Raw genomic sequence first — 27,599 nt, 5'->3', positions numbered from 1 at the left:
AAGTAATCCAGCTATTATTGATTTCTTGACTGCTGTTGAATAGAGTTTCTTTAGTCAGCTAGTTCCAGTTAGAATATGACTGGAATTACTTTGTTCTCCATCTTTTCCAAAATGGCAGTTATTTCAATTAAATGTAAAATATTGTGTTTGGCATCTCAGCTACTTCTCGGGCTGTATTCTGCCCAATGCATTGAAAGGTAAATCATGTTGAAATGTGCTTTTCTGTAACCCCAAATTTGAGGCACCGCTCTCATTCTCCCTCTCGAGACATGCTCGCCGAGAACAGGGGATATGCTATATTTGTGTTAACTCACAACAGTAGAAGGACAAAGAGCAATGTCTTGGAGGCCTTAATGTATTTTATACTGTGTGTATTATGAAGTGAATGAATTTTCTATAATGTCTAATATGCAATTTGTTTTCATGAACCATGTAAAAGAGATCACTGGTCATCAGATTATTGGTGTGTTTTCCTTTAAAAATGCACACATTATGTGTGTATGTGTGTGTGTGTGTGTGTGTGTGTGTATGTGTGTTTAAAGTGGAAGTTAAACTTAAGAATTTGATTTGGTTTAGGTTTGGTGCTGGTCAGGGTAGGAGAAGGAATGATTTGCCTCACTCTGATATGAAACAGCTCTAGAGAATTTCATTGTTTAACAATGAAACCCCACAAATTAAACAGACATTCCTGAGTGAACCACTGTTTGATCACCACATTCTGAAAAGGTGGCTAATCCCATTTCCCTGTTCTTTTCTTCTTGGGGGGAGGCAGAGGGAAGGTCAGTAGGGACGGGTAGTAATGGGTAGTAGTCCAAGAGCTGCTATTTGACCTTTTCAGAAAGGGTTTGCTGAACCCCTGCTCCTCCTTGTCACAGTTTAAAAACCAGAGGAGCTAGTTTAGAGAAGAAGTTGTTAGCATTCCATTTTTATTATGACATTTCACAGTCATCTGATTTAATGTCCCTTGACCGGATTGTCCACCGTGAGACGATGGGCTTGAAATGTTATTTAGAGCATTGATAAAAGGTGAGCAGTTCTAAGATGACAGCAAGTCATAAGGCGGGTGGTGTGACATTAATTTTCTCCATAACAGAGATGGAATAAGACGTCACGGTGACAAGCTGTCAATCAGCTCTGGCCCCTCCGAGCATCTCTGTACCATAGGATGGGGTATTGCCTCTCCAGTAATAGAGCTGAACCACGATGCTCTCTCTGACAGCTGCTGCAGCCATAGAGAAAATATATTATACAGCCTTTCATTAAAAAAATAAAGAGGCCTCCTCTCCAGAGCATTTCAATCTCTTCCCATCTATTGAGGGCTGAAAGGATTCACAGCGAATCATGGATTCCTCTGCTATGGAAATGTCTGGCTTCAAAAGCTATCCAGGTTTTGAGGCCTGCTAAAATAACCATAAATAACAACACAGGAACATCCCTTGATAAAGCTTTTCATAAAATTACAGTTTTAGACTGGTATTTATTTGCTTTTTCTTTGAGTTCTTATTATAATCTGTATGTCACTGGCCTAAACAGTAGAAATTCGCAATAAACTGTCAAACGTTAGGTGCCTTGGAGAATGACACCTTCAAACTATAACCGCCCTTCCAGAAAAGAGCAGAGTCCCAGAACTGAAGTCCCAGAGGCAGAGCGAACATGGCTGCTCGGCCAGCTTCCAGAGCGAATGATTCTGACTTCTAATATTTGCTTCGGTCACCATGAAACTGTTTTAAATTGCTCGTGAAGAAAATAAAAGTACTGGAGCTTTTTGACGAAACTACTCCCCATCACTGGGAGGAATTCCTAGCTGTTTCATGACTGAGTGCTGAGACGAGCCCCTCCCCAGCTTCAGCAGTGCTGTAGGAAGCTGTGCACCCACAGCCTCAGAACCACAGCCCTGATCTATTGATAAACCTTTGCTTTGTAGGAATTTAAAAAGAGAGACAAGTGCATTTTTACTAAATCCAATCAAATGAGCCTTTCAAATAAATTTTTGGTGATAAATAGTTGTTTGTGTCTAGAGATTAAGAGCTAATCTTCTGTACCAAACACTGTTTTTACAAAGTCATGCTATGAGATTACACATTTATCTGTATTTCTTTCCATGGTGCCAAGGTCATAGCTTCAGTGTAAATAGTGACTAGCTATCAGGACTGATAAAGTTCTCATTGTAGAAGCTTTGGCTTGTGTGTACCCTCACACTAGTAATACACTAATGGGATTGCTTTTATTTTAGCAACTTTTGATAGATAATATTTTATGCAGAAGCATATTAAACTATCTTGTCAGGAAACATTTTAAAGATGGTAAGAAATTAAGTGTCTGTGATTTATTCAATAGAAGCACTGGCCATTAATTGTGTTGGCCTTCCTCCTTTAGTTATTTCAAGTCTATGCTTAGTAAGGCATCACAATCAAGTTTTTATTTTATTTTTATTATTATCATCAAAACTCCACAATTCTATCCATTATAGCAAATACAAATATAAACTTAAGACAATTTTCTCACTGCCTTTGAGTTTATTATTTAATCAATCTAATTTGCTTTTGAAAATTGTGTCCCTTAAAGTTTTTATAGAATTATGTGAGTCTTTGAGTGAACTATTAGCATAAACTTTAGATAATGTACACCACATTTAAGCAGTAAAAATAAAATGGTAGAAAAATAATTTGTTAGTGTTGACTTTCTCAATAACTCACCCTGCCTAAGGAGTGTTATGTAAGCAATCATGCAGGAGTTACTATTATTCATTATCATCTTCAAACTATCATATTTACAAATGAAATATTTGTGAGGTCCTTTAGTAGAAGACACTGAGAGAAGCCATGGAGACAGCTGCTTTGCAGCCCATTGCTCACCATCTACTGAGTGTGGCTTATCATCAGTTACTGTGCTATTTTACCCCAGAAAATCATTTATTAGTAGTTACATGATATGTGTGCGTGTGTGTGGATGTGCTCACGTGCACGTGTGTTTCTATTTACTCCTGATATAGGAAGTATAATTGGTATTGGAAAAGCACAAATGATCCTTTGACCCTCTAAGAAAGTATTCTGAGAAAATTTAGTGTTTTCTAAGCATATTTTTGAGGCTTCTTTAGGTTTCTTTTCCTAATGCCCATGTTTGGGTTTTCCAGAGCCCACTGAGGATATTTAACAACATAAAAGACGTGGGATTTCTCCAGGTGAAAGTCATCAGAGCTGAAGGTTTGATGGCTGCTGATGTCACAGGTAGGAGCTGGTACAATTCTCCTCTCACGTATGTGCTAGGTATAACATTACTTTTTACCCAGAACATAGGAATGTAAACACAGCAAATGAGTCCATAGTTTTAGTATTGCTGTTTATTCAACATATTAAAAACGAGATTGTGCTGTTTATATCATCAAGCTACAGAGTTAATTATTTTGTTTGGAGCCATGACCATTTATTTGTCATTTAATTCCATAGAGATCTAAAAGATGTTCATACCCACATGTTGAACTGTCTGTCGAGAATTGGTTGGCATGCTGGGGCTGACTTGCCAGTTTTCTGGAAATCACTGTGCTGGGAAAATTGTCTTATTACTTGTGGAAATAAACATATTATTCTAAATGTTAAGCAAGATTGCCCTGATAAAGTTGCAGACTTACTTGAATAAAAAACTTTTCTTACCGTTCAGTGGTCAGCAAATCACTATGTTCTTTAATTCATGCAGCAGAACTGAATACAGATGAAAGGATAATTCTCTTCAAAATCAAATAGCAGATGTTTGCTCCAAAATAGCAATATTTAAACTTTTCATATTTGTATATCAGCAAGTGAGTATAATATGTAACAGATACAAAAATGTTTGGGATTTAAAATTTCTTTTAAAAGATAGTTTTCAGCTCATCTGTAATTGAAGACATTTTCATTTAAAATTATATGTGGATGCTTGAGAATAGTGAGGCCAGGGGTAGCTGTAATTTTTGAGGGTGAGCTTCCTTAGCATTTGGTGATTAAAAAAAAAACCTGTGAATGGTGAGTTTATGCATTTTCTTCCTTAAGAACTTGGTTCATGTATAGTTATCAGTGAATCAATCTGTGTACAATAATTTCTTACAGAAAAATTCACATACTGTTATTTCAAATGCTTAGCTACCCTGCCATTATTCAGGCTGAATGCAGTTGTGTAAGTTTGTCTCCTCTCGGCAAGAAGCTGTCATAGACTTTAAAACTTCATGAATATGCAAACAAGGTTAACCTACTTGGCCTGTGTGCTACTATGGAAGTTAAAGTACATGTTCTTTCAAAGTTGGAAAAAATAGAGATATTTCTTTCCTAATGGCTCTATGTAAATCAGCGTGAATAACAATAGCCTTTCTGGTGGAGATTCAATGAGATATAATTTTTATTTGAAAAGTGAACATTAATTTGGGGAATCCTGAATAACTGAATCTCAATTTTTCCCTTCAGTTTTATGGATATAAATCTAATGATTCCTCATTCCATGCTGACCTTATAATCTAATGGGCTCGGGACTGAACAAGAGAGATGCTGAACTATTCAAGGCCAAGTGGATAATTCTGTCTTTGACCTTGTTCACCCTTGGACCTTCTGTGGTTTTTATGACATTTGTGATGGTGGCAAAAATTACAGGCCATGTGTTTAAGTCAGAAATGTCTAAATATATATTAATTTAAAAAGTAATATTGCCTATGAAAATATAAACGATTTAGGGCACAAATAAGCTCTTCATGTGCTTTTCTTGGATTCAAATCCATAGAACTTTGAAAATTGGCGTCTATCTTAATGGTTAATGACAGTGAAGCTCTGCCAAAGTGAAACCAAAGTAAGAAGACAAGAGACTGAGTGGGTCATTCTGTCTTCAAGTCTTCAGTTAAGCACACGTCCGTAGCTGTGGTTCCCGCCTTTCCTAACGTGGAGATCCTTTAATACACAGTTATATTGCTATGGCGATCCCAACCATAACATTATTCTTGTTGCTACTTCATAAGCATAATTTTGCACTGTTATGAATTGTAATGTGAATATTTTTGGAGATAGAAGTCTGCCAGAAAGGTAGCGACCCACAGGTTGAGGATCACTCATCTAGAAGCTTCTGGCTGGGGAAAGGCAATTTTAAAATCGTGACTAACTTTCTCGTTGCTAAGCCAGACATACTTCCTGACCTGGGACAAATGAAGCTATAGTTAGATGATATTTGGCTTCAGAATAACTTCTTTTCTACTAATACCTGACTAGCTTTCATATATTTTAAGTTGTTTTTGATCATTATAACATAAGCCACTTTACACATTTTTAATAATATTCCAACATTAATGAGCACAGGAGAAAAAAATCTTTAAGTCGCCATCAATCTCACTGCAGTTACAAAGAATTTTTTCCTTTCAAAATGTAAAATTTTTCTTTTGTTACAACACATTCATTGGGAAACATTGTAATACTGTATTAACTCCATGTGAATAAAGAGCAATTGAGACTCTCTTTGAATGAGTAAGTGTAAAGCACAAATTACTTTTTAATGAAACCCTCAATTCTTTTCCTTTCCACAAAAAGCCTATAGCCTTGTTCAGCTGAACACTACTACAGTAGGTCACTTCAGTTAAGCTCCTAATAAACTATTGATAGTCAAGGGTGGTTTTTTCTTCAGTCTCAATAGCCCAGTGTTGGACAGTGCACTTCAAATCATTAAGGTTAATACAGATTTTTAAAAGAGATTAACTCTGGTGGTTAAGGCCTCAATTTACAACTCCCACACATATGCACACATTCAGCACAGCACAAGAGTGGATTGAAATTTCAGACAAATTGTGGACAGCCTTTCACAGCCTGAGAAAGTGGCAGCCTTGGCGCACTAAATTTCTTCTACGTGAAAAAGTTTGAGTAAGTGAAAAATACTTTTAAGTACCGCTCACTCCCCTTCACTACCCAGTGAGATGTTACTGTTTCCCTGCACAGTCAAAGCAAAGGCTAGAGGCTCTGGTCCTGTTCACTGGGGGAAATTCTTTCCAACATGAAATCACATGCTCCTTAAAACTGGCCAGATTGTGAGACCAGAAAAGCCAACCAGGGAGTGTGTGTGAGTGGGGGAGGGGTGCAGGTTTTGTCTTTTTCTTGCTCCTGACTATTCTTTGTCCTTAAGTAGGGCCTATTTTTGGCGTGTAACAGAGCATTTCAAGTCTTCTGTATTGAGTGAGACTTTCTCAGCAGAGTATTTAAACCTGGGTTCTTTTCAAGTTCCGAAAGAAAGAAGAGTGTTCTCTCCTCCTGGGGACCCCTCCCACTTTCCTCCAGTTTTTGAGTCATCCTCAGCCCCTCATTGTCTTTTCCCCAGCGCTGTGGAGTTTTTTGTTTCTTTGTTGCCTTCCGCCTGAGAAGGAGGTTCTGCCCTGTCCAGGGAGACCAGCCTCTCAGAAATGCTGACAGGGAAGAGCTGCTAGACCTTCCAAAGATGTGCTGCCTTGTCCCGTGTTAAAAGGTCCTATCCCAGGTGAACTGGTTTTGCAAATGAATGTCCCATGTCCTATAGGAAGAGAAGGGGGATTAATAGTCACTGAGATTGTCCCATAAAATGTCTATTTCCCCCCCAAAGTAAGTTATGAATAAAGCCGGTAGTCCAGGAGGCCACTAGTTATTAAAGAGAAATGTTTAGTGCCCCCTTTATTTGCATAGACTTTTTCCATTTGTCCTTTTGGAAAACTGTCGTCATTGTTTAAAAATATTTAAGTAACAAAACAGCAGAAAAAGACATGCTACAGTTTTGTTTTGCTTTGCTTTTTTTTATCAGCTTCTGTGACGAGAATCTTATTATCTTACAAAATAACAGTGAGCGGCTCAGATTCATTAGCGGAGCTAAATTTAAGCCCCATTTGACAGGCTGCCTAGAAAACATTTTGTTTTGCTGTCTATGGGCTTTAATTAAGATGTGTTCAATTTCAGTCCTCTTCAGTCTAGCCCCCACCCCCAACTTGCTGTGTCACACACCGGCGATCAGACACTTTTAGACGGTCCGGCCCATGACTTTGACCTTCTGCACAGTCCTGCGTTCCCTGGGGAACCGCTCAACTCATGAGGTCTGATTTCACACTTCCAGGATGCCTCAGCGCTCGTAACAATGACAGGGAGACAAAGCCCTTTAGAGCAGGCCGCATGGGGACTTGTTTAAATTGGAAACCAGAGAGGAGTCAAGGAACAAGGTTAGGGGCTACAGAATAGTGCTTTTAATAAAGAGCTCACAGCTCTGGCTTGGCTCGAAGAGGTCTACCTCTGTACAATTAATTGAGCCATTTATCTGGAGCATCTTAGGCCTCTACTTTCTCACAGAATTGCGTGGTAGATATCAGCTAAGAAGCAACTAAGATATGCATGAAATGAATTTTAACACTTTGATTACTGTGCTTCCAGTCTTCATTAAAAGTAAATTTATTTGTATTTCTGACCTCATTATCAGTAGGCTGCCTGCATTTTTATTGGTTCCTGTGATTTCCAGCTTGAGTGTGTCATGTCATGAAGGTATATTTTATACAGAGATTGGGATTTATTATTCTTGATATTTCCCCTGAACATTATGGGTCTATTTAAAAAAAAAAAAAAAAAAAAAAAAAAAAAAAAAAAAAAAAAAAAAAAAAAAACGAAAAGGCAGTTGTAGAGAAGAAAGCAATCAGTTCCTGGACAGTATCACAGGAAGTGAGAGAAATAGCAGCAAGCATCTATATTTATAGATGGTCATTACTCTACTGTCTTCACAAAATAATTTGCGGGTTCTTTTAGCACATTGTACAAAATGTATGTAGTTACTGCATCAAATGCATTTCAAAATCTTGTTGTCCTGTTGAAAGGCATGGCTAAGTTTTCTTCTGTGGGGTGGTGGCAGTCTAAACTGTAGCAGCGTGTACCTGTAGTTGCTACTATTATATGTAATAATACTGAGAGTATCCAACCAGCTTAGTCTTACATTTTATGATCATTAGTTAAAATCTATGATGGCAGAAGAGAAAATGGGCATCGTTCCACTGAATGGTCTGGATAAAAGACAAGAGTGAAATAATTCACAGCTAAATGAGCTACATTAAGGTACTCCCAATATTTACTATCTTAAAATTATATTTTTTAAAACAAAAATAAATGTTAACAAAAATTAAACTTTTTCCAGAGTGTGTTTTATTTCCATGGTATAGGTCAAAATCCCCAGTTGCTTTCTAGTATACTACAGAAGATTTTTTAGCAGTATACTTTGATAAAACATTTTATCCCATTCATAAAGCATCAAAGCTTGGCATTTTTGTCATGATAATATATCTTGTTTAGAAAACATTCTTCCTACAAACTCACATGTGATAAATACATTGATGTTCTTTAAATCTTTGCTGAGAATGAGACCAAGCAACAAGCAGTATCACAAAGCAGCAGCAGCTTCTCCTTCGTCACATCACAGCGTCTGACCTAGATAGGTAACTTTCTTCCTTTAGTGATTGCATTGGAAAACCATATTATAATTGCAGAAGTCGAAAGGTACTTTCTTTTAAAACCAAGCCATTCTTATCAAACATATATTTAAACAGAAATGAAAGTCATATTTAGCACAAATGCTGGTCTCGTTTGAGTCTGAACCAGTGTTTCAAGTGGAATTACAGTGTGTGGTTCATATGCAGGTCACATGGTTGGAAGATTCCGCTCTGGAAGAATAGGTAGGATGGCAATGAGAATAATAATTGGATTTGATATGCTCTAGAGGTGAAGGACTATGGGCTGACAATGTGCCCCCCATCAATAGGAAATGAGGGAAGAGAAATGTTATAAAGTAATTAACAGGTTCTGTTGATCCAAGATTACAAAATGATCCTTTAAGTAAAGGACAAGAGAGCTGCTGGTATGGCTATACAACCAGCCTCAGGGTTCCCTCTGTGCTGAAGGCATTTAAGGTGCTGTAATTTTAAAGAACCTATATTTTGTTAGACTAAGATATAGTTGTATAAATAAGACAGTCACTTCACAGAACAATGGATCTGCCAAGAAGATCTGATTTTATGTAGGTTTCTGAGGTGGAAGAGAGAACCATGTGTGAGCTGTATGATCCTCCAGGTAGAATCCTAACCCACTGAACACTCAAGCCCAAGAGTAATTTAAGGGTCGATGTCAACGGGACACCTACTAAGGGATATCCATGCTCTATCTGTCGGTCCACACTGTTGATATACCAATAGCTTTGACAACATAATTGACTGCTTGCTTATCAAATGTGCCAAGAAGATAAGTTGATTCATTTATATGAGACTAAGATATGTATGCAAAAATAACAGATATTTTATATGTCTCTCTCTGTATGTGTGTATGTATGTGTTTACAGACTGAGGTAATAGAGTTAACTCAGTAAAATAAACATCAAAAATAACAACCTACGGCCTTACATGGGTTAAAAAGGGATGGTTTGCTTTAATGGTAGAAAATATAGAAAGTACTTTATGTTTAGGGATGAGTTTAAGCGTTATGAAAGTGAATATACATACATTAGCCTTGTTGTCACAGATGAAAGTCAAATGTTGAGAATTAGACCTTATTGCCCAAGTTATTCATCAAGAACACTGATAGACTAATTGGAATGCATCTCAACTGAAATATGTTTTAATCTTGGATTTATAATGATGTCAGCTGAAGATAGATTCAAGATAATGACAATGATAGCAATAATAACTAACCGTTTCGAACCTCTGTCATGTAAGATATGACTTTGGATTTGACACAAGGATTATCAGAATGAACCTCATAATCACATGATTAAAAACTATTGTTATCCCAGTTTTTATAATTTATAAAACTGAAGAATAGAAAGACTGAAAGATTAGCTACCACACACACCCTCAAGCATCCACATACACAGTCTCCCTCACACATACCCACACACATACTCATACCCCCCACCTATATTCCCAGACTCACACCCACCCCACACAAGCCGCCCACATAGTCTGACACCCGCCCCCATACACACTTTTACACACGTGCACGCGCGCACACACACACACACATACACGTGTGCACGTGCGTGCGCTTGTAAACAGAAGAGCAGTCACGTAACTCTAGATCCATATTTTAAGACGACTTGTTCACTATGCTACAGAAGGGAGACACTGAAGGGCTGGGTCTCATTGTTGTACAGTTTGAAGTTCTATCCCAGGGAAGGTATAGATAGGAGCTGGCAAGGAAAGTGGTGGCCAAGATTCATGTCCAAAGAGACTTCGTTCTTTTAGCAAATTGATTTTTTATTTAAAACTTATTTTTTTCATACAATATATTTTTATTATGGTTCACCTCCTTTATCTTCTCCCTCTCTCTCTCTCTCTCTCTCTCTCTCTCTCTCTCTCTCTCTCTCTCTCTCTCTCTCTCTCTTTCTCTCTCTCTCTCTCATTAGAAAACAAACAGGCACCTATAATAATAGTAGTAATAATAGTAATATAATAGCTAAAATACAAACAAACCTAAGTAGGACAAAACAAACAGAAAAAACAATAACAAAGAAATGGCACAAGAAACACAGACACTAAGGCAAACACAGTCCCACATGCAGGAAACCCATAAAAATAAAATAGGAATTTATAATATATAAACACCATTTAATCAGAAAGTGATTTAATTTAGAGCATTAAGTGAGTTATAGAATCTTCGTTGGTGGAAGGGACTAAGAGCAGACTGTACTCACTCTGCAGAGATTAGCATTAATGTCTATGGAAGAGTAAGAAGTGGTTTCTCCTACCACACTAGCAACTTAAGAAACTGATAACTTTTACAGCTCATCCCTGCTCTCTTCAACATCAAAATGAACTCAACATGCTCATAGCCAAATTCTGGTAGCAAATCTTAGGCGTCTACACCTGATTCACACAACATAAATCACACACACACACACACAGATACACACACATACACACATACATACCTACCTCCCTAAGAGAGTCTGGAAATATCATTGTGGGCTTCAAGGCCTCAGTGTAGTACAGGAAGAGAGCCTGCAATGTGTAGAATTTGTGCTCAGCGAGTCAGCTGCGATCTCCTCCGCTGTTCCACACAGGTCCGGCTGTGCTTCTTTAGTCTGACAGAGGCTGTATCCTTGTTTTATACCTACCGTTTTAATGAGATTTTAAAATTTCTACTGAAGGAAAATTAAATATGACTGATAGATATATTAATTTTTGTTTTTTAAAAAGATTTATTTGTTTATTATATATGCAGTGTTCTGCCTGCAGGTCAGAAGAAGGCACCAGATTTCACTACAGATGGTTGTGAGCCACCATGTGGATGCTAGGGATTGAATTTAGAATCTTGGAGGAGCAGCCAAGTGTTCTTAGCCTCTGAGCCATCTCCCAGACCAGAGCATCTCTCTAGCCCAGATACATAATTCTATTCTTAATATAAATAAACATTTTCTTAAAATTACAATTCTAAAATGAATCAGAAATTCCAGTGAGAAAAAAAATTCCCTATAATTGGGGCTATTGAGGCCAAGTCAAAATGACCCCCTGGTTACCCGAATGAGTTCTGGAACTTTTCCTGAAGGTATCTTTCAAAAACCATCAGATTCTGAGGTAGTAGTAACAAGATGAACAAAATCTCGCATGAGATATTAAGTAGAAAAAATGGAAACTATCAATCTAACAGCAGAAACTTGACAGTGGTAATTTCTGTTTGTGTTTCCCTTGATTGAGAGAGTTTCTTTAAACTCTTAATGCTATTCTAAATTTTTTAAGCCAGAAGGGTTTCCTGCATTTTAAAGGTCTCTCTTGCTAATTAATTTACTTTTAGAAGCTAGACTGAAACGCTTTTCTGCAGGAGAGTCTAATTACGTACTAGAGGTTCTGAAATATCTAGGAAGGTTGCCACAAAGAGTTTCATGTATTTTATGTTTGTAATAGATAAAATAATATTTTTTAATCTATGCTTGTAAAATAAACATTGTGAATATAATGTTATATCAAAATAAACTAGAATGAATGTTTTTCTATGTAATGTAAGCTTGTCAGTGCTCATGCATAGCTTTCCGTGAGCTCTCTCCCTTTCTAGAGCCATGGTCTTCCTGTTCTCTGTGCCCTCATCTTAGTTGTTTGTCGTTCTTTGATTATAAACTCCAACTTCTGGAATCTATAAAATGCTTCAATTTAGGACTCAGTAATACATCTGGTTACATGAAGTCTTAAGATATTCTTGTGCATCTACTTCTAGATTGCAAGGAAGAGAAAACAAAGTTAGAGCAACATAGTGTATGTGTCCAATGCTCTTAGTTTTGTCTGAAGTGTGTGGCTCAGGAACTTATTGAAATCCCCAATATGATTTCAGAGACGTACGAAGTCAAAGCTATTTCTATAATTATGCTAATATGTTCCTTAGTGTTACACTATTTTCCCCGTAAGTACACAATCCACATTTCTAAAGTCTATATTAATCTTCAGTCACTCTCATGTTTATATCACATAGGATTATCATTGTCACTAACATTGAATTTCACGGTCCCTTTCTATATTTCTAAAATGGTAATTTTAACGATTATGTCATACTGTAAACACTTTTGAGATCTTCAATAATTTTGAACAATTCCTATGGCAAAATATTTAAGAAATGTTTCTAAGGAACCATTATTCTCAAATGATAAAAAGGTTATATTGTCCCTTGAGTGCTCATGTCAATTTTTTGGAAATTTTATTAGAAACCCATTTGGGGACTACTTTTGGTCTTCGTCAGCTTGGAGCTGAAAATGTTAAATGTGCTACAAAGGATTAGGCAACTTTAGATGACGGAGATTGTGTTAAATCTTACATCATGTCTGTTTAAGTTATATCTTAAGACACACAATTTAATCAAGCTTTGCAATGGCTGCCATTGACATATGTGCACCCTGAAGGCTGGTGACGTTCAGGTGCATCATGGTTGCTGTCCTTACTTCTTGGACATCTTGTATTAACCATGCCAGAGAACTGAGCTCTGGTTCAGCCAGACTGCTTTCCTCCCATATCCACTTGGCCGTTCTCCACTTCTTCCAATTCTTCACCCAAACCTCAATTCAGAGTTGCACTACAGCCACTGAGTTCAATCTATAAACTGTGTCCTCTTCTAACACCATAGTCTGTGTTTTCCTGTTTCCATTACCTGGGTCACTCTTCAGCACATCGTAATCCTGCTGTTTATATTCAATATTTACCCTCCTTGCCCAGTCCCTTATATAGTTAAATTAAGATGACAAAGAACTTCCTCTTCCTTGGTCATATGTTCTAGTAGACATTCAATAAATATTTATTGAGTAATTTTAGGTATGGTTTTATTGTTAAAATTCTATTTATTCTTCTTTTATGATGGTTAAGTTTCTACATTTTATTTTATTTCAGAATAGGAAAAGGAGCATTATAAAATTATCAGTAGGAATGAAAAGTGTATTAGTTCTAATAGATTTACAGCATGACTCTAGAGTGTCAATTTCTTTACCACAATGAAACATGCCTGCTTCATAACTTAGAGATTAAAACCCAGTGGGGACCTACTAAAGAGTGTCAGTTAATGCAATTCTACCAATCTGATGCTTAAAATATGTTAGATCAATTGATGAGAAAGCGTACCATCAAAGCTCCATTTCCATTGGTAAGAAAAAGATTGGAAGAAATCTCAACACACGTTGCTTTTTGTTCTAGTGACCCTATGGAATTCACTCAGCTATGACATTGTTATATGTCATGATTGAAATTCAAGTTTTCAGAAAGGACAGATGGCAATCTTGATTATATTTTTTAAAGATTAAAATATAGTCATTGCAAACTGTGGCAACTGAGGAAATTAAACCAAAGTGCTTAATAAATGCAAGACAGGTTCAAAATAAAAGGTCTCTCCCCATGGGTATGAATTGCTTTCCATGCTACTAAAAGCCTCTGTGTTTTCAAAGACATAACAACAAAGAGGTGGTCACTAGGTCCTCCCCACCCCCACATTTTTTGTGACACACTACATCTAGCAAACCATGCCTCTTGTCAGCAGTAAAATGACCCTGGACAAAGCCCACCACGGATGGATCAGGATGTATGCTCCACTCCATGAGCAAGAATACCTTTCAGTATCACTCAGCGACTTTAATACTCAAACAACTAGTTTCAATAAACTGAAATCACAACTTGTCACAAAACAGATAGCGGTTGAACAGGGCACTGTGCAGACTTTCCCACAGTTCTTTAGCAGTATGTCAGGTTGTGACCCTGGAGAGTAAGGGCAAGGGTGAAAATTAGCCATTGAACTCACTCTATTAATCCATGGTGTAGTGTTGGAGATTCCAAGAAAACATGCCTACTGGAGTCAGTTCTGACATCTCTTTATTATTGTAAAATGGATTTATTAAAAAAAAGAATGAAGTGGTGGAATAAGGGCTTTGAAGTCTGTTGCCAATTTTGCTTTGTGATAAAGGGTAAAGGAGTCTGTAGTTTTAATTCACTTGGGAGATTCTTTTTCTTATTAAAAATCCATAGAAAAGGAAATGGCTTTTAGCATTTAACTAGATTATAAACAACTATCCAAGCATACTGGCTTAAAGTGTCTGTTTTATAAGTTAAGTTATTCATTTGTAGGTTTTTATGTTATAGAGACATTATCAAAGAGCTGCGTGAATCAATTTAAATGAGATATTCCTGATTACAAATTATTATGAAGTTTACTTTTTGTGATGGTTCTTCACTTTTATAAAAGCTGGTGACACAGATGCCCAATCATCACAGATCACAAGGGTCCACTCCACCGGGGAAACTCTGCTTTCCTTTCCTGTTCCTGTCCCAGGATTATGAAGTTATGTGCATCCTTCTCATTTCTCCTGCTACACTTTTCACTCACCTTTATTACAGTTCTTGCTACCCTACATAATAATTATGCATTTACACCTTTATCATGTCTACTAAATTGTGCATGCCTTGAGAGCTCGATGAGGTCTTAATCATACTTATAATTCTGGAGTGAGCAGTCAATTGAGCAGGCACTCAATAAGTGATGACTGCTTCAGAAGGCATTTCCATTTCTCTTTAAAAAATTATCAACATTAGAAATTGCTATGTTCTCAAGGAAGGCAAGAGTCTCTGCTGTCACTGCAATCAACACCAAATCTACCACTCAGCACTGCTACAATTTCTGTCTTCCATTAATTCCAGATTCTTCAGTTTGTTACTGAAAGAACAAGGAAAGAGATAGGTATTTTATCACCAAAATAACAGAGGTTAAGAAAGAGACTATTGGTACCCCATAGGTCTGCCTTGGGCTTAGAACAAAAGTGAAAAGAATAAAATAGATTATATAATCTATACAGTAAGATTTTGGTTCATAAACAGTTACAAGAAGTAAAACCGCACTTCGCCACTGACTGCTGCCTTTATTTCTCACACTAGACTTCTAGTCATTGAGGAAAAGCATGCACTGTGCAGAATACTGTGTGCTACTGAGCAGCAGTACTCCATCCCAGAGGCCACCACTCCGGCGCTCTCAGAAAGCAGACAGTATTACAGAGTCAAAATAGAATGATAGAAAGGAGAAAGGAGTGAAGAACTCATATGTGACTACTGATTTGGTTCACCTCTAGTGTTTTTCTGATTGTTTCTACTTGCTTATGTGGTGAAAAAAAATCAATCAATCCTGAAAAACTAAGGAACAGAAAAGCCAGTGTTTGCATCAGCAAACTCAAAGGCACTAAGCAAGCACACTGCTTACAGCTGCTTCTTCAAAAGTGAGATCGAGTGTATGCTTTAGTTCTGAGCTTAGAGACCTTGGTATGGCCCTGTGCTGTTAATGCTAATAGTACTTTGCAATTGCGCTTGACCTATGTGTCAGAAGGGCTCTTTCTAAGTTCGTGAAAACTAATAGCAATCCAAGACCTGGCATTGCATCAATTTCCTTTACTACAAAAGGTATCTTTTTAGAAAAAGATGAATAAAAATTCAATAAACTTTCTTTTTATCTACCTTTATTACTTTTATTTTTGAGGGTATATTATAATTGTTTCACTTTTCCCTTTCCTTTCTCCAAACCCTCCCATATATCCATCATCTCTTTTTCAAATTCATGACCTCTTTTCTCATTATTGCTATTGCATGTATATATTCCTAAATACAATCTACTTGGTCTCCATAGTATTCCTCGGATGTATGTCTTCAGGGATGATCAGGATATTGGACAGCCAGTTGGTGCTCTTCCTTGGGGAAGACTGTTCCTCCCACTCTCAGTTGCCTGTAATCATTTAAACAAACTTTCTTCTCTTGTCTTTGCCAGATTCCAGAGATAAAGGGACTAGAAATAAGGCTTGTTACAATCCCACATAAAATGTGGCCGAGCTAAGTTCAGTTAAGGGGTTTCCAGCCTCTAGTAATGTCAGACACCATTTGAGTGTTCAGTATTGGCTCTGGTACAGTTATGATGCTCTACTTTAGGATTCCCAGAACACTGGATTGTTGGACTGGCTGTCACTGGTATCACTCATGTTCCCATCGCCCTCAGTACTTATTCTTCAGATAGCCATCAGGTCAGATCAATCCTCAACTCAAATTCTTCCAAAGCATTCTGTCCTGCAAAAGAGAGCCATGGTTTTCAAAGGCCCACTGCTCTCCTTCTCCCCTGTCATCTGGTAGACACGTTCCCAATCTATTTCCTCAGTCTTTCTGGCGTCCTGAATATTGCTAGTAAGACAGCTTCTCTGGCCTTGCGGGCTCTGCTCCTCCGGGAAGAGCACAGCTCACTCTATTACCTCTTTTTACTTCATCTCTTGAAGATTCTGTGCATACAAGCGCTCTGCATCACATTTCCCATCATCTAATTCCACCATCTTACTTATTACTTGAAACATGCCAGAATGAAGTCATCTTCTTCGGTCCAAAAATCCATGAGCACAGAGATTATTTTAATTGTTCTGTGCATTGCTATTTCTCTCTCATATACACTACTGGTTGTGATAAAGCAATGAAGACTTTTCAAAAATATGAAATTTTTGTATGTCCTTACCCAGCTTCTGATTAAGATGTGGTATTATTATTGGAGGAAATATTTCTTAGAGGTTTGCATACAAATATTTTCCAAAAGCTGTTTGTGCCTGCCTTTGTTTGCTGGTATCAGAATTCTATGACAGCAAATTAAGTTATTAAAGTCCCAAGTGAAACCGATTACACTGTGTTTTAATGAATGAGATATTTTCAATACCGACTTTGGTGGTGTGCAGGACTTGGAAATGAGAGTGGTGAAGGTAAGAACCACAACCCATAAACTTGGCAGGCAGGACAAAGCGTGTGGCCAACTCGCCACCAGACATCAGAGAGGACCAGTTATAGTCTTTGCTGAGAAGAGTCCTCAAGACCCTAGACTGAGGAAACTACCATAATGTTAAATTGTGCAATTACATTGGATTATATAAGACTACTGAATTAACCCATGCATACTAAATCTTTTTTAATATAAAATTAATAAGCTAAAGGTGAGTTAAGCTTGTATTGCCCATTTAAGAGTTATCCTATGACAAATAAATATACTCCTGTGTGGATATACAGAGCTTCTCTGTTACTGATAGCTAATACATTCCTCCCCATTAAAATTTCATTGAAAATCTCAGGTGATGCTTAAGGTTTCACACAAATGTAAACTACTGTGGCTGCAATTCACAATGCATTTAAAATGATTGTTCTTTATCATTAAAGCTAATAATATGCACATTAACCTCGTATGTAGTCTAAATCAATATTGTAGTTTAAAAGATATGACCTCTGGACTGCTTTGTCTAAATATTGATTCCATTGTCATTTGTATAAGGTATCAGATGAGGTACATGATACACCAGCACCAGCCATGCTCTTCTCAGAAAGTCTTTGACTTTGTGAGTTCTTATGAAATGAGACAAAGACATGGAGAATCCCAGAATGTACACATGGAATGGATGATTTGAGAATAGCAGAGCTGAGTCACTATGGAGAGATAACGTCCAGGCCCTGAGACAAAGAAATGGAGACAACCCAGGTGTACACATGGAATGGATGATTTGAGAATAGCAGAACTGAGTCACTATGGAGAGATAACATCCAGGCCCTTTATTTCCAAAAGACATTTTAAAACAGAAGTACACTCTTGCCCATTGCCTGTTGATCTTAAGTTCCAAATAGAGACTTACTCAGCCTCATAGGCTCTAATTATGAATCATAGGCTCTTTTTATGAATCCCATAGGTAACTCAGGAGAAAGTAGCTCAACCATAGTCAACTAAAGCGGTGTCCTTTGGCAATAGAGACATTTTCTCTCTAGTCACTTATTTGGAAGGCCCTCTGATGAATTTCTAGTGAGTAAGTTGGAAAGTGTAGCTGTCAGATTGAAGAGATTGACTGACTGTTCAAATGGTCACAGTAGAACCAGGAATGGCGAGGATGGGCACACTGCACTTTCCTGTCTCACTGTAGGCTTATCAAGCTGTACACTTTGGTCTCAGATTCTAAATCTCCGTAAAGCATACCAATTGCTAATATCCTATTACATCTGTTTTGATGAGATTTGCTATTTTAATTTGTAAGTTTTTTTATTTGTTGTTTATTATATAACTTATTTGGGGGAAGTTTATGATTAAAACTGATATGATGATGATACCATCAATGCGTATGCTGTATATGCTGGAAAAAACAAAAACAAACAAGCAAACACGTTCTCTGCACATCTCCCACAGGCAAGAGTGATCCGTTTTGTGTGGTAGAACTGAACAATGATAGACTGCTGACACACACTGTCTACAAAAACCTCAGTCCCGAGTGGAACAAGGTGTTCACATTGTAAGTATAATAATCACTTCATGCTTATTTTAAAACCAGTATGAAAATATAGTTCACCCTGAAAGTGTGCATGCACATGCACACACATATTTGCATATTCCAGTTCACAGAGTAACACGTTTTCTCTGCCTTTACTAACCATGAATTTCCAATCCCCCTCCCTACCTTATCAAAAATGAAACTCGGGGAAAAGGGGGTATGTCCTTTTTCTTTGTTTTCACTATAGACTTTTTTTTCTGCTGTGCTTTTATGTGGCCTGACTAAGGGTTTGCTCCCCACCACTGAATCTGCATACTGCTTCTTCCTTTTGTCCGTTCTATTGAAATTCTTCCCAATTGCACAAGGAGGACAAAGCTCTGTTTGTCCCACCACTGAAACCAGCAAACAATCCAGTCGGGTTTGGCAGATGCTTCTTCTGGGCTTGTTTCATTTTAGCACAATAAGGACATTAAGCATTATCCTAAATCTCAAAACAATCTTTGAGTTAATTTTCCTTTGTTTTAAGAACTTTTCCACTGTGCACCGTGGAGGCTGTGCATGCTGCACTGTAGGAGCGGACAAGTCCCTTCTTTTAAAGTGGCTGAAGAGAATGGGCTCCACAAAGCAGAACTCTCCAAACAGAAGTACTTAGCGGTTTTCTAACATGGTTTTATTTTTTGTACATAAAAAACTGCTAAATTCCTCATTAATTCCTTATAATGTCGCTGCTTAAGAGCCAGTAACTAATCAGCTTTAATTATCTGACCAATTTATTTTTAGGGAATTCCACATTTTTATAAGAGATGAAAGCCTAGTCAGGAGGCTTGCGCTCCTGAGAGGCCGTGGAGAGTGTTTTCTCTAGAATGCATAATTGAATGAATAGGTTTGATTATTATCAAAGCGATTAATTGATTGTACCCTGGTAAAGCCTCTTTTCACATGCAGTTTTGGTGTTTCAGTAATGAATATATTCTTTTTAGTTTTCTATTCATTCAGATTTTCTTGGTAAACAATTGATCAAAAAATAAAAGCTGTCAACAATTGATACTTATTTTTCTTGAAGCAAAAATATGCAGAATTCACACGGTTTTTTACTATCATGTGTTGTCTTTTAAACTTACTGGAATATTGAAATATAACTTTTTTTTTCTAAATCCAAGGGTAGTCCTACTTTTTCTCTATTCTGTTTTCTCTGCTTGCTACAAACCTAACTTAGTAAGTGCAACAGTAGGAAATATATATATATATATATATATATATATATATATATATATATATGTATAAAAAATGGACAGGTCATAGTATAGTGAAAACAATAAGAGTTCCAAAATCTATGTGGCTCCTACTGATAGCAAAGCTGTGCTGTCTTACATAGGAGTTATGCAATTGTATGATTTATTGTTATAACGTGACAGAGACGCATAAATATTGCCAGCAGTACTTAGTGATTTTTCCAGTGATTTATTCTTTGCATATCCAGATCAAAAGTGATATGTCATTAAAAAAACTGAAAGTTCCAGCAGTCTTCAAAGTTCCTTATGCTGTGACCCTTGCTGTTGTCACGTTAGATGTATTAGGAGAAATTTGCAGCTTCCACCCTACCCTGTATATCTATACCCGAGTGCAAATAATACACATATAAATAAAAAATACAGAGAACAGCTAGTTCTAAGATTTCAAAACTGGTCTATCTTTGCTTCACACTAATGGAGTCTTTTTTCCTCGGGTTTGTTTATTACGCAGCAACATTAAAGACATCCATTCAGTCCTGGAAGTGACCGTTTATGATGAGGACCGTGACCGCAGTGCCGACTTTCTGGGCAGGGTTGCTATACCATTGCTGTCTGTAAGTTTCAGTCACCTGGCGCACTGTTCCGTGTTGCTTTTGCTCAAGGAAAAAAAAAAAAACCTCAGCTCTATGTCTGTCATTTCTCAACCAAGGTCTGTAATAAGAACACTAAAAATTTTAACATACTCAATGCACGGCCATGTTGAATCCCATGATAGTTAATTTTTCTTGACAGACTTGATCCTGGTAATGAACAGGTACTTGTCAGAATTGCCACAGTTGTTTTGGGTTCTCTGTCAGTTTCAGCAGCTGGGGGTCAAAGGTCGCTGGGGGAGTGTATTCAGTGGAGACCGTGAGACAGACGGCTGTCATGTCCTTTTCCCGCAGATTCAAAATGGTGAACAGAAAGCCTACGTCTTGAAAAACAAGCAGCTGACAGGGCCAACAAAGGGGGTCATCTATCTTGAAATAGATGTGATTTTTAATGCTGTAAGTCTTAACTTTGGCTTTTTTGTACTGCTAAAGAGTTCAGTTTCATGAAAGCTTTTGTTCCTGATTTGTAGAGAATTTCTGTCATTCCTCATTTTCTCTAAACCTTGATGTATCTTGGAGAATATGCTTCTGGCACACCCACACTTTCTGCTACAGTGGGGCCGCCGCCGTGTGCTTGGCTGCCGCCCGCCCGCCTGCCTGCCTGCCTGCCTGCAGAGGGACGCGCATGCATATGCAACTGTATACATTTATATTTTATGAGCACAGCAGCCAAGACTTTGAAACTTTAGAAATTATTGCAAATTGAACTGCATGCAAAACTTGTGAACAGTTGTAATATATGAACCCCTAACACACACGTGTTGATGTGTAGGTGAAAGCCAGCTTACGAACATTAATACCCAAAGAACAGAAGTACATTGAAGAGGAAAACAGGCTCTCCAAACAGGTAAAAAAATAAAAAATAAAAATAAGATAGAAAGAAAGAAAGAAAGAAAGAAAGAAAGAAAGAAAGAAAGAAAGAAAGAAAGGAAGGAAGGAAGGAAGGAAGGAAGGAAGGAAGGAAGGAAGGAAGAGAAAAGAAAGAAAGAAAGATTAATCCCTCTGGGAAGAACTGATTGATTCTGTAAAATATCAGAGTAAATTCAAATAAACCTTGGAAGTCTGGAGGGGGGACGTCCTTAAAAATTTTGATCACCTACATATTGAAAACGGATTTTTTTCCTTTTTTCCTTTCTTTTCCTTTCTTAAAAAGATCAAGGAAAGGCAAAACCAAAATAGGAGGTGAAGTGGGGTGGTGAGAAGGGGGGCTGCGGCTGTTCACCGGTGGAGGAGGGTCTTCTGGAGCCTAACGGAGTGTGTGAGTGAGGCTCAGACCTGTGCACAGACCACCCCCAGGTGTGATGCAGGTGTGCGGTGAATGAAGGAAGCACTACCCTCTAATTCAGAGAGGGGGTCTTTTAATTAGATGTTAACAACATTCCGTTAAAGTGAACTCTCTCTGACATTTTCTACTAAAACAAAAAACCAGGAATTCTAATCTTCCTTTTATGATGCTGCATTAAACTAAGCTTGGTATTTATCAATAATAACTTAAAATTTACTTTAATATCAAGTTAAGAAAAAGTGCTACCTACCCTTTTAAAATGTTTACCACAGTTTACAAAGCTAAAATACAGTGTGTTTATTATGGCTATAAAGTCACTGAGCTTACTTTTACTGTAAAATATTTGATAATTTTCTGAGCCATGAGAAACCTTATAATATTTTTATTTTTAATCTAGTAAATTCACCACAAAATGAGACCTTTGGCATTTAAACAATGTGCATTACAAATGAAATACTTATCTAAATAGAAAACCATATTATATTTCTCTATAGTTATAGATGAGAATAATAAAAAATTGTTCTTTAAAAAGGTGCTAGGAACCAAGAAGGGAAATACACAGGGAGACTCTCTGACTAAACAAAATTCCAGTTTTAAATGTGTTATAACTGCCTTGCACATACATGAACTAATTTTATACATGTGTACTTTTGTCATTTGAACTCAGGTAATTTTACATATCTGTTTCTTTAAAATACCAGATTGATACTGGACTATATTTAGAGTATTAATATATTAACTTACAGACTTATGATTACTTTAATTATCCATTTCTAAAGGTAACTTTTTAAACCATTATCTAGTTCATAGATGTCTTTTTGTTGCTGAAGTCATGCCATAGCTTTTGTTTTAAATTTAAATTCTGTGAGTTATCATACATATTTTTTCTAATAAGAGATTTTGCAACATACTCACTTACTATAAAAGTTTCCTAGCTTTTAAATCATAGGAAAATAAAGAGAAAATATAGAGTGAATTTAATATGTAGTGAGGGATGGTTATAGACAGAACAGTCCCCCCACTAAGTGGAAAAAGCCCTTGAAATCACAGTGCTTCTATAATAAGCTACATTAGACAGGCTTAGAACTCTGAACATTTCAAGGTATCCAATTCACTTTGAAGGATCTTGAAATTAAAATATTTAATCTATCTTAAAAAGAAGAGAGTTCAAATTAACAGGGGTACATGTTTCATAAGTAGCAGATTTTTTATGGAATAAACATACCAGCTTATATGAAAACATTATTTTTAAATATATATTTAGCTTAAAAAATAATTCATCCTATCTAGTTCTTTATCCATTAGTGCTTCCTGTCCTTTACCTAGTAAGCCAAATCACTTGGTATCTTTGTCACCTTATTGCCTCTCTGGGTCCATTCTAAATCACCACGGGCTTGTAGAATCATACAATATACTTGATTGTTTTCAGTCTTGTAAACTCTAATATTGTTTTCATTTTCCTTACAGCTGCTTCTGAGAAACTTCGTCAGAACAAAGCGCTGTGTCATGGTGCTGGTAAACACTGCGTACTACGTTAATAGTTGCTTTGACTGGGATTCACCCCCAAGGAGTCTTGCTGCTTTTGTGGTATGATCACACTGTACTGCTCGCCTATTGTTATTCATCAGATTCAGCGATCTTAGCTCCAACTCTCTGTGGCTATAGTAACAGTTATGTTGATAGAGTCATTTTAAAACTCCTATTTTGAGACTTGACTGGACAGATTTGCTGTGGGCAGGAACCTGATGGATTGTTCAGGGTCTGAATCCAAGAATATATTCCTCAGATTTCCGGAATGCAAGACATCTTAGTCAAATTTTCTCTGACACTTAAAAAGTAAAATTTTGCATATTGTACAATTCCAGATCCAAATAGGAGAGTCAAAAAATACTTCTCTGTGGAGAAAACAAACAAACAAAGACAATGGAAATGGCCTTGACCATCCACACTTTGATTTTATTCATTCTGTAAGTATTTTGTCAGAATAGGAACATCACTGGCAGTAGAATGCTGGTTGGTAAGCTTTAATAAATGAGTAGAGCAGAAAGGGATGGGACCTATTTAAGAGATGATTTCTAGTTTTGAAAAGTCACAAGTGAGAATGTAATCGACCCAAATATTCTCCACACAAGGTTCATCCTCTACCCTTTTACACTGATCATTTAATAAATGATACTGAGACCAACTGGCAGTGGCAGAAAAATCTAAAAAGGCACTTTCTCTGGACCTAGCCAGGATTTCTGTACTCACACTATTTCTGCTTGGTCGATGTTTTACCTGAGGTTTCTATGGAGTCCATCTTTTGAAAGTCTTCATTTTATTGTGTGTTTGTTAGGAAATGAACATCTTATGCTTCCTTGAAGTTGCCAGTTTTGCAAAATATGACATTATTATGAGGGTTTACAGAAAGGCCTTAATTAGAGTACCAATCGACTTTTATATTATGGTCAAATGAATGTATGTTTTAGTCCTTGGAGTTCTGTCCTCTGCACAGGCCTTGTCTGGGAGTTTCACTAATGTCTGAGTACACAAACAAAGACTGTATCTGTCCCTTTGTGTTGTCACTTACAAGTTAGCAGCCTGCTTCCCATAGACATGTTGTTGTTTTCTTAAGGCGGTGACTGCGCCATCATGCTTAAGAAGTAGTTCTCTCTGTGCTCGTCTGATAACTCTCACATAATAAATATAGTGGGACATTCTGATTTTCATCAGCATAGCAGAGCAAAATGGTAGACAATTTGTACATATATTTTATATCATTAATTTCAGGTTCTATGAGGACTTAAAATAACAATAAAACTCTACTGAAAATGTCTGCTGCTATTTCTGATTGGCTTTCTTTAAAGCCATCTCTGTGGCTGCTTATGAAATTTGAAAACATAAAAATGTATGTAATTATATCATTTATTCAGGATTGTTCATTGTGGACTGTTTGGCATTACAGCATGTTGTGTGAGTCTTCATAAACTTCTTCCAGTTTTCTAAGGTCATTTTTAAAATTAATTCAAGATGGAAGCTCCTTTTTATAATCTCCTTTTGCTTCTTTAAAAAGAGAAAAGAAGCCAGTGAGACCTGAGAAACAGAGGCACCTGCCTGTAATCTCACTTACAGTGACATCAATAGAAGGAAGCAAAGCGCTGCAGAAAACGCAGTGTCTGTCTCAGCCAGTAACCAGTTCGTAACAGACTAAGCCAAATGCAAGGGGTTTGCCCAAAAAAGACTGCAATAATAAAGGTAGGAAACAGGGCTGAAAATGAGTATGGAACAGGAACAAACATGACAAAATGTGAAGAAACTATTAACCATTTTGTTGGAAAAAAGAAAAAGTAATAGCACTTTACTGAATATGGTTGAAGCAATAAATATCAAGCTTCCTTTGCTTAGGCTCCGACTGGGAGTCCATGCAATGTTTACCCTGCTGTCTTTATGCCGCTCTCTATCACTGAAGGGCACCTAGGAGTCTGTGAGCCTCCAGGATAAACGGCCAACTAAATTCTTTGAATAAGGCTGCCAATTTAAATTTTTTCTTAAAGAAACACCAAATAAATAAGTTTACTATAATAAATCTGATTATTAAATCATGATAAAAACTGTCAATACTATCGAAGCAGTTTACCTATAATTTCCATATGACCCCAACATTCTGTTATAATCTCTTATCAATAGTCTACTTAATCATGGATTGAATTCTGATGTAGAAAGTTTTGTACAAATAGAAATTAATGTTTATCAGTTACTCCCTATGTGCCAAGGATCTGTTGTTTATATGTAAGTAAATGAAAATGCGCTAAGAATTTAATATTTTCAACAACTTCATAATGTAGATTCTATTTTTCCTAGTATGTAGGTGAAGAAACTGAAGCTCATGAATGTAGCTTGCCTTATGCCACACAGTAAATATTCTTTTTTGTAGAAGCCTTTCAGATGTACACCTGAGAGTTGTAGTATAAATGCAGAAAAAACTTGATAAAAAATTTTAGCCATCTTACAGAAAGTAAATGAGGTATTTAAAAACAAAATCATTCAAAGTTGCTATTGCATAAGCAGAGGTTTATTAGGGCAATTTATTGAAAAGAACTGATTTCCATTAGCTGAAAGTAAGCAGTGCCCATTGTTACAGACATATTGTTCCCATCATGCCCTCTTGACAGACCATGGGTCTATTATTATAATATTGGTTCCATTTGGCCCATTTTTCCTAGCTGCAGCTGCCTCATGGAGGACATGCATTTATACCATTATGTGGCTTAGTTTTAGGGCCAGATCAGTATGCTTTTTAATGTTTAAATGAATATGAATTTTTTTTTCTATTCCATTTTGGTTTTCTTTTCTGATTCAATTCTCTGAAAAACAAATGCAAAATAGTGAGGTCAAAATGGAAGAAAACAATCCTATTTTGCATCTTGGTGTCAATGAGTGTAAAAGTGCAGACAGTAGCCACAGCCTTCCAGCACCACCTGTGAGCAGGCCATAGAGACGAAACCGGGGGAAATGGCAAAGCTAAGAGTGAGGTTTCTAAGTTTTCTGATGAATATTATTTTTCAAAGGGAGCTCTTTTGTCTGTGGTGTAGCAGGCACTGCTTGTCCCTGGGAATCAGCAATTGTAGACCTGGAAATATCTTACAAATTGGGCTAATTTTCACCAGACTCCAGACCAGACATTTGTGTTCTTGTGGAAGCCAGTGGGTGCAGAACGGGAAGAGGAAAGGAGGGCAAGTGAGCACACATTCCTTTTCCTCGGCACTGTCATTTCTCACTGTAATGAGCACAAAAATAATTGGAAAACTGAGCTATCAGCAAAAGGACACACTTCAGTGTGCGTCAGAGAATTATTTTACAGGACAAACTTTAATCTTTAAATGTGATTGTAGATAATTTGTGGTAGCATCTGTCCGTTTGGAATTGTTTTAGCCTTTTCTGTCGTTACACAGCAAGTGCTGCTGTGTTTAACATTAACATTTGATATTTTACACATTTAATTTCTGTTCTGCTGTGTGGTCCTTGGGGAACGAAACCCTAGTGCTACATGAGAGAGACAAAGTATTGATCAGTTAACATTTCAGCTACATTTATGTATGTCGCAAAATTAATGAAAATGCCAGACAAAAAATGTCAAAGTGCACAAAGAGGTAGAATTTAAATTTGATACTTTAATGAAAAGTCTTAAGATGTGCATTATCAAAAATGTCCTCTTGCCTTTAAAGTCCAATTCTATACAGAATAACTAGCAGGAAGCACATATTTTACTTAGAGGAACAATGAACATGAATTATGACAAGAAAGCAGCTCCTCATGGCACCTTGTATAGCAGAATGGCATGTTTGAATGCGTAACTGGTAGCCATAAAATACTTTTGTTTCTCTTCGTATCTAAGAGGCTATTGGCTTCAGCCCTCTATCCTGACCAACCCAGGCAGACTTTCTAGTAAGATTCTGACCTTATTTTCCTCTCTCTCTCTCTCTCTCTCTCTCTCTCTCTCTCTCTCTCTCTCTCTCTCTCTCTCTCTCTCTCTCTCTCTCTCTCTGTGTGTGTGTGTGTGTGTGTGTGTGTGTGTGTGTGTGTGTGTGTGTGTGTGTTTGTCAGTGAATGAGCAGAATTCTATCTATAGTCATTCAGTGAAGACCCTGGTTCATTATTAATCCTTTCCTGGGCATTTTTAGTTGCCTGCTTTCCTTT

General features: G+C 37.1%; 1 protein-coding gene across 6 annotated transcripts in view; it reads left to right on the top strand.

Annotated features, from left to right (window-relative positions):
• Positions 1-27,599, top strand: part of Mctp1 (multiple C2 and transmembrane domain containing 1) — a 592,391-nt gene that overhangs the window by 413,617 nt on the left and 151,175 nt on the right. For all 6 annotated transcript variants that reach the window (XM_042054767.1, XM_042054765.1, XM_042054766.1 and 3 more), the window contains 6 exons: positions 3,134-3,227; positions 18,675-18,777; positions 20,500-20,602; positions 20,933-21,034; positions 21,411-21,485; positions 23,391-23,510. In XM_042054767.1, coding sequence (XP_041910701.1) covers positions 3,134-3,227; positions 18,675-18,777; positions 20,500-20,602; positions 20,933-21,034; positions 21,411-21,485; positions 23,391-23,510 — 597 coding nt within the window. The remainder of the gene's footprint in view (positions 1-3,133; positions 3,228-18,674; positions 18,778-20,499; positions 20,603-20,932; positions 21,035-21,410; positions 21,486-23,390; positions 23,511-27,599) is intronic.

This window comes from Arvicola amphibius, chromosome 3 (assembly GCF_903992535.2).
Source record: "Arvicola amphibius chromosome 3, mArvAmp1.2, whole genome shotgun sequence".
Classification (NCBI taxonomy): Eukaryota; Metazoa; Chordata; class Mammalia; order Rodentia; family Cricetidae; genus Arvicola; species Arvicola amphibius.
This window is presented reverse-complemented; position numbering and strand designations above follow the sequence as displayed.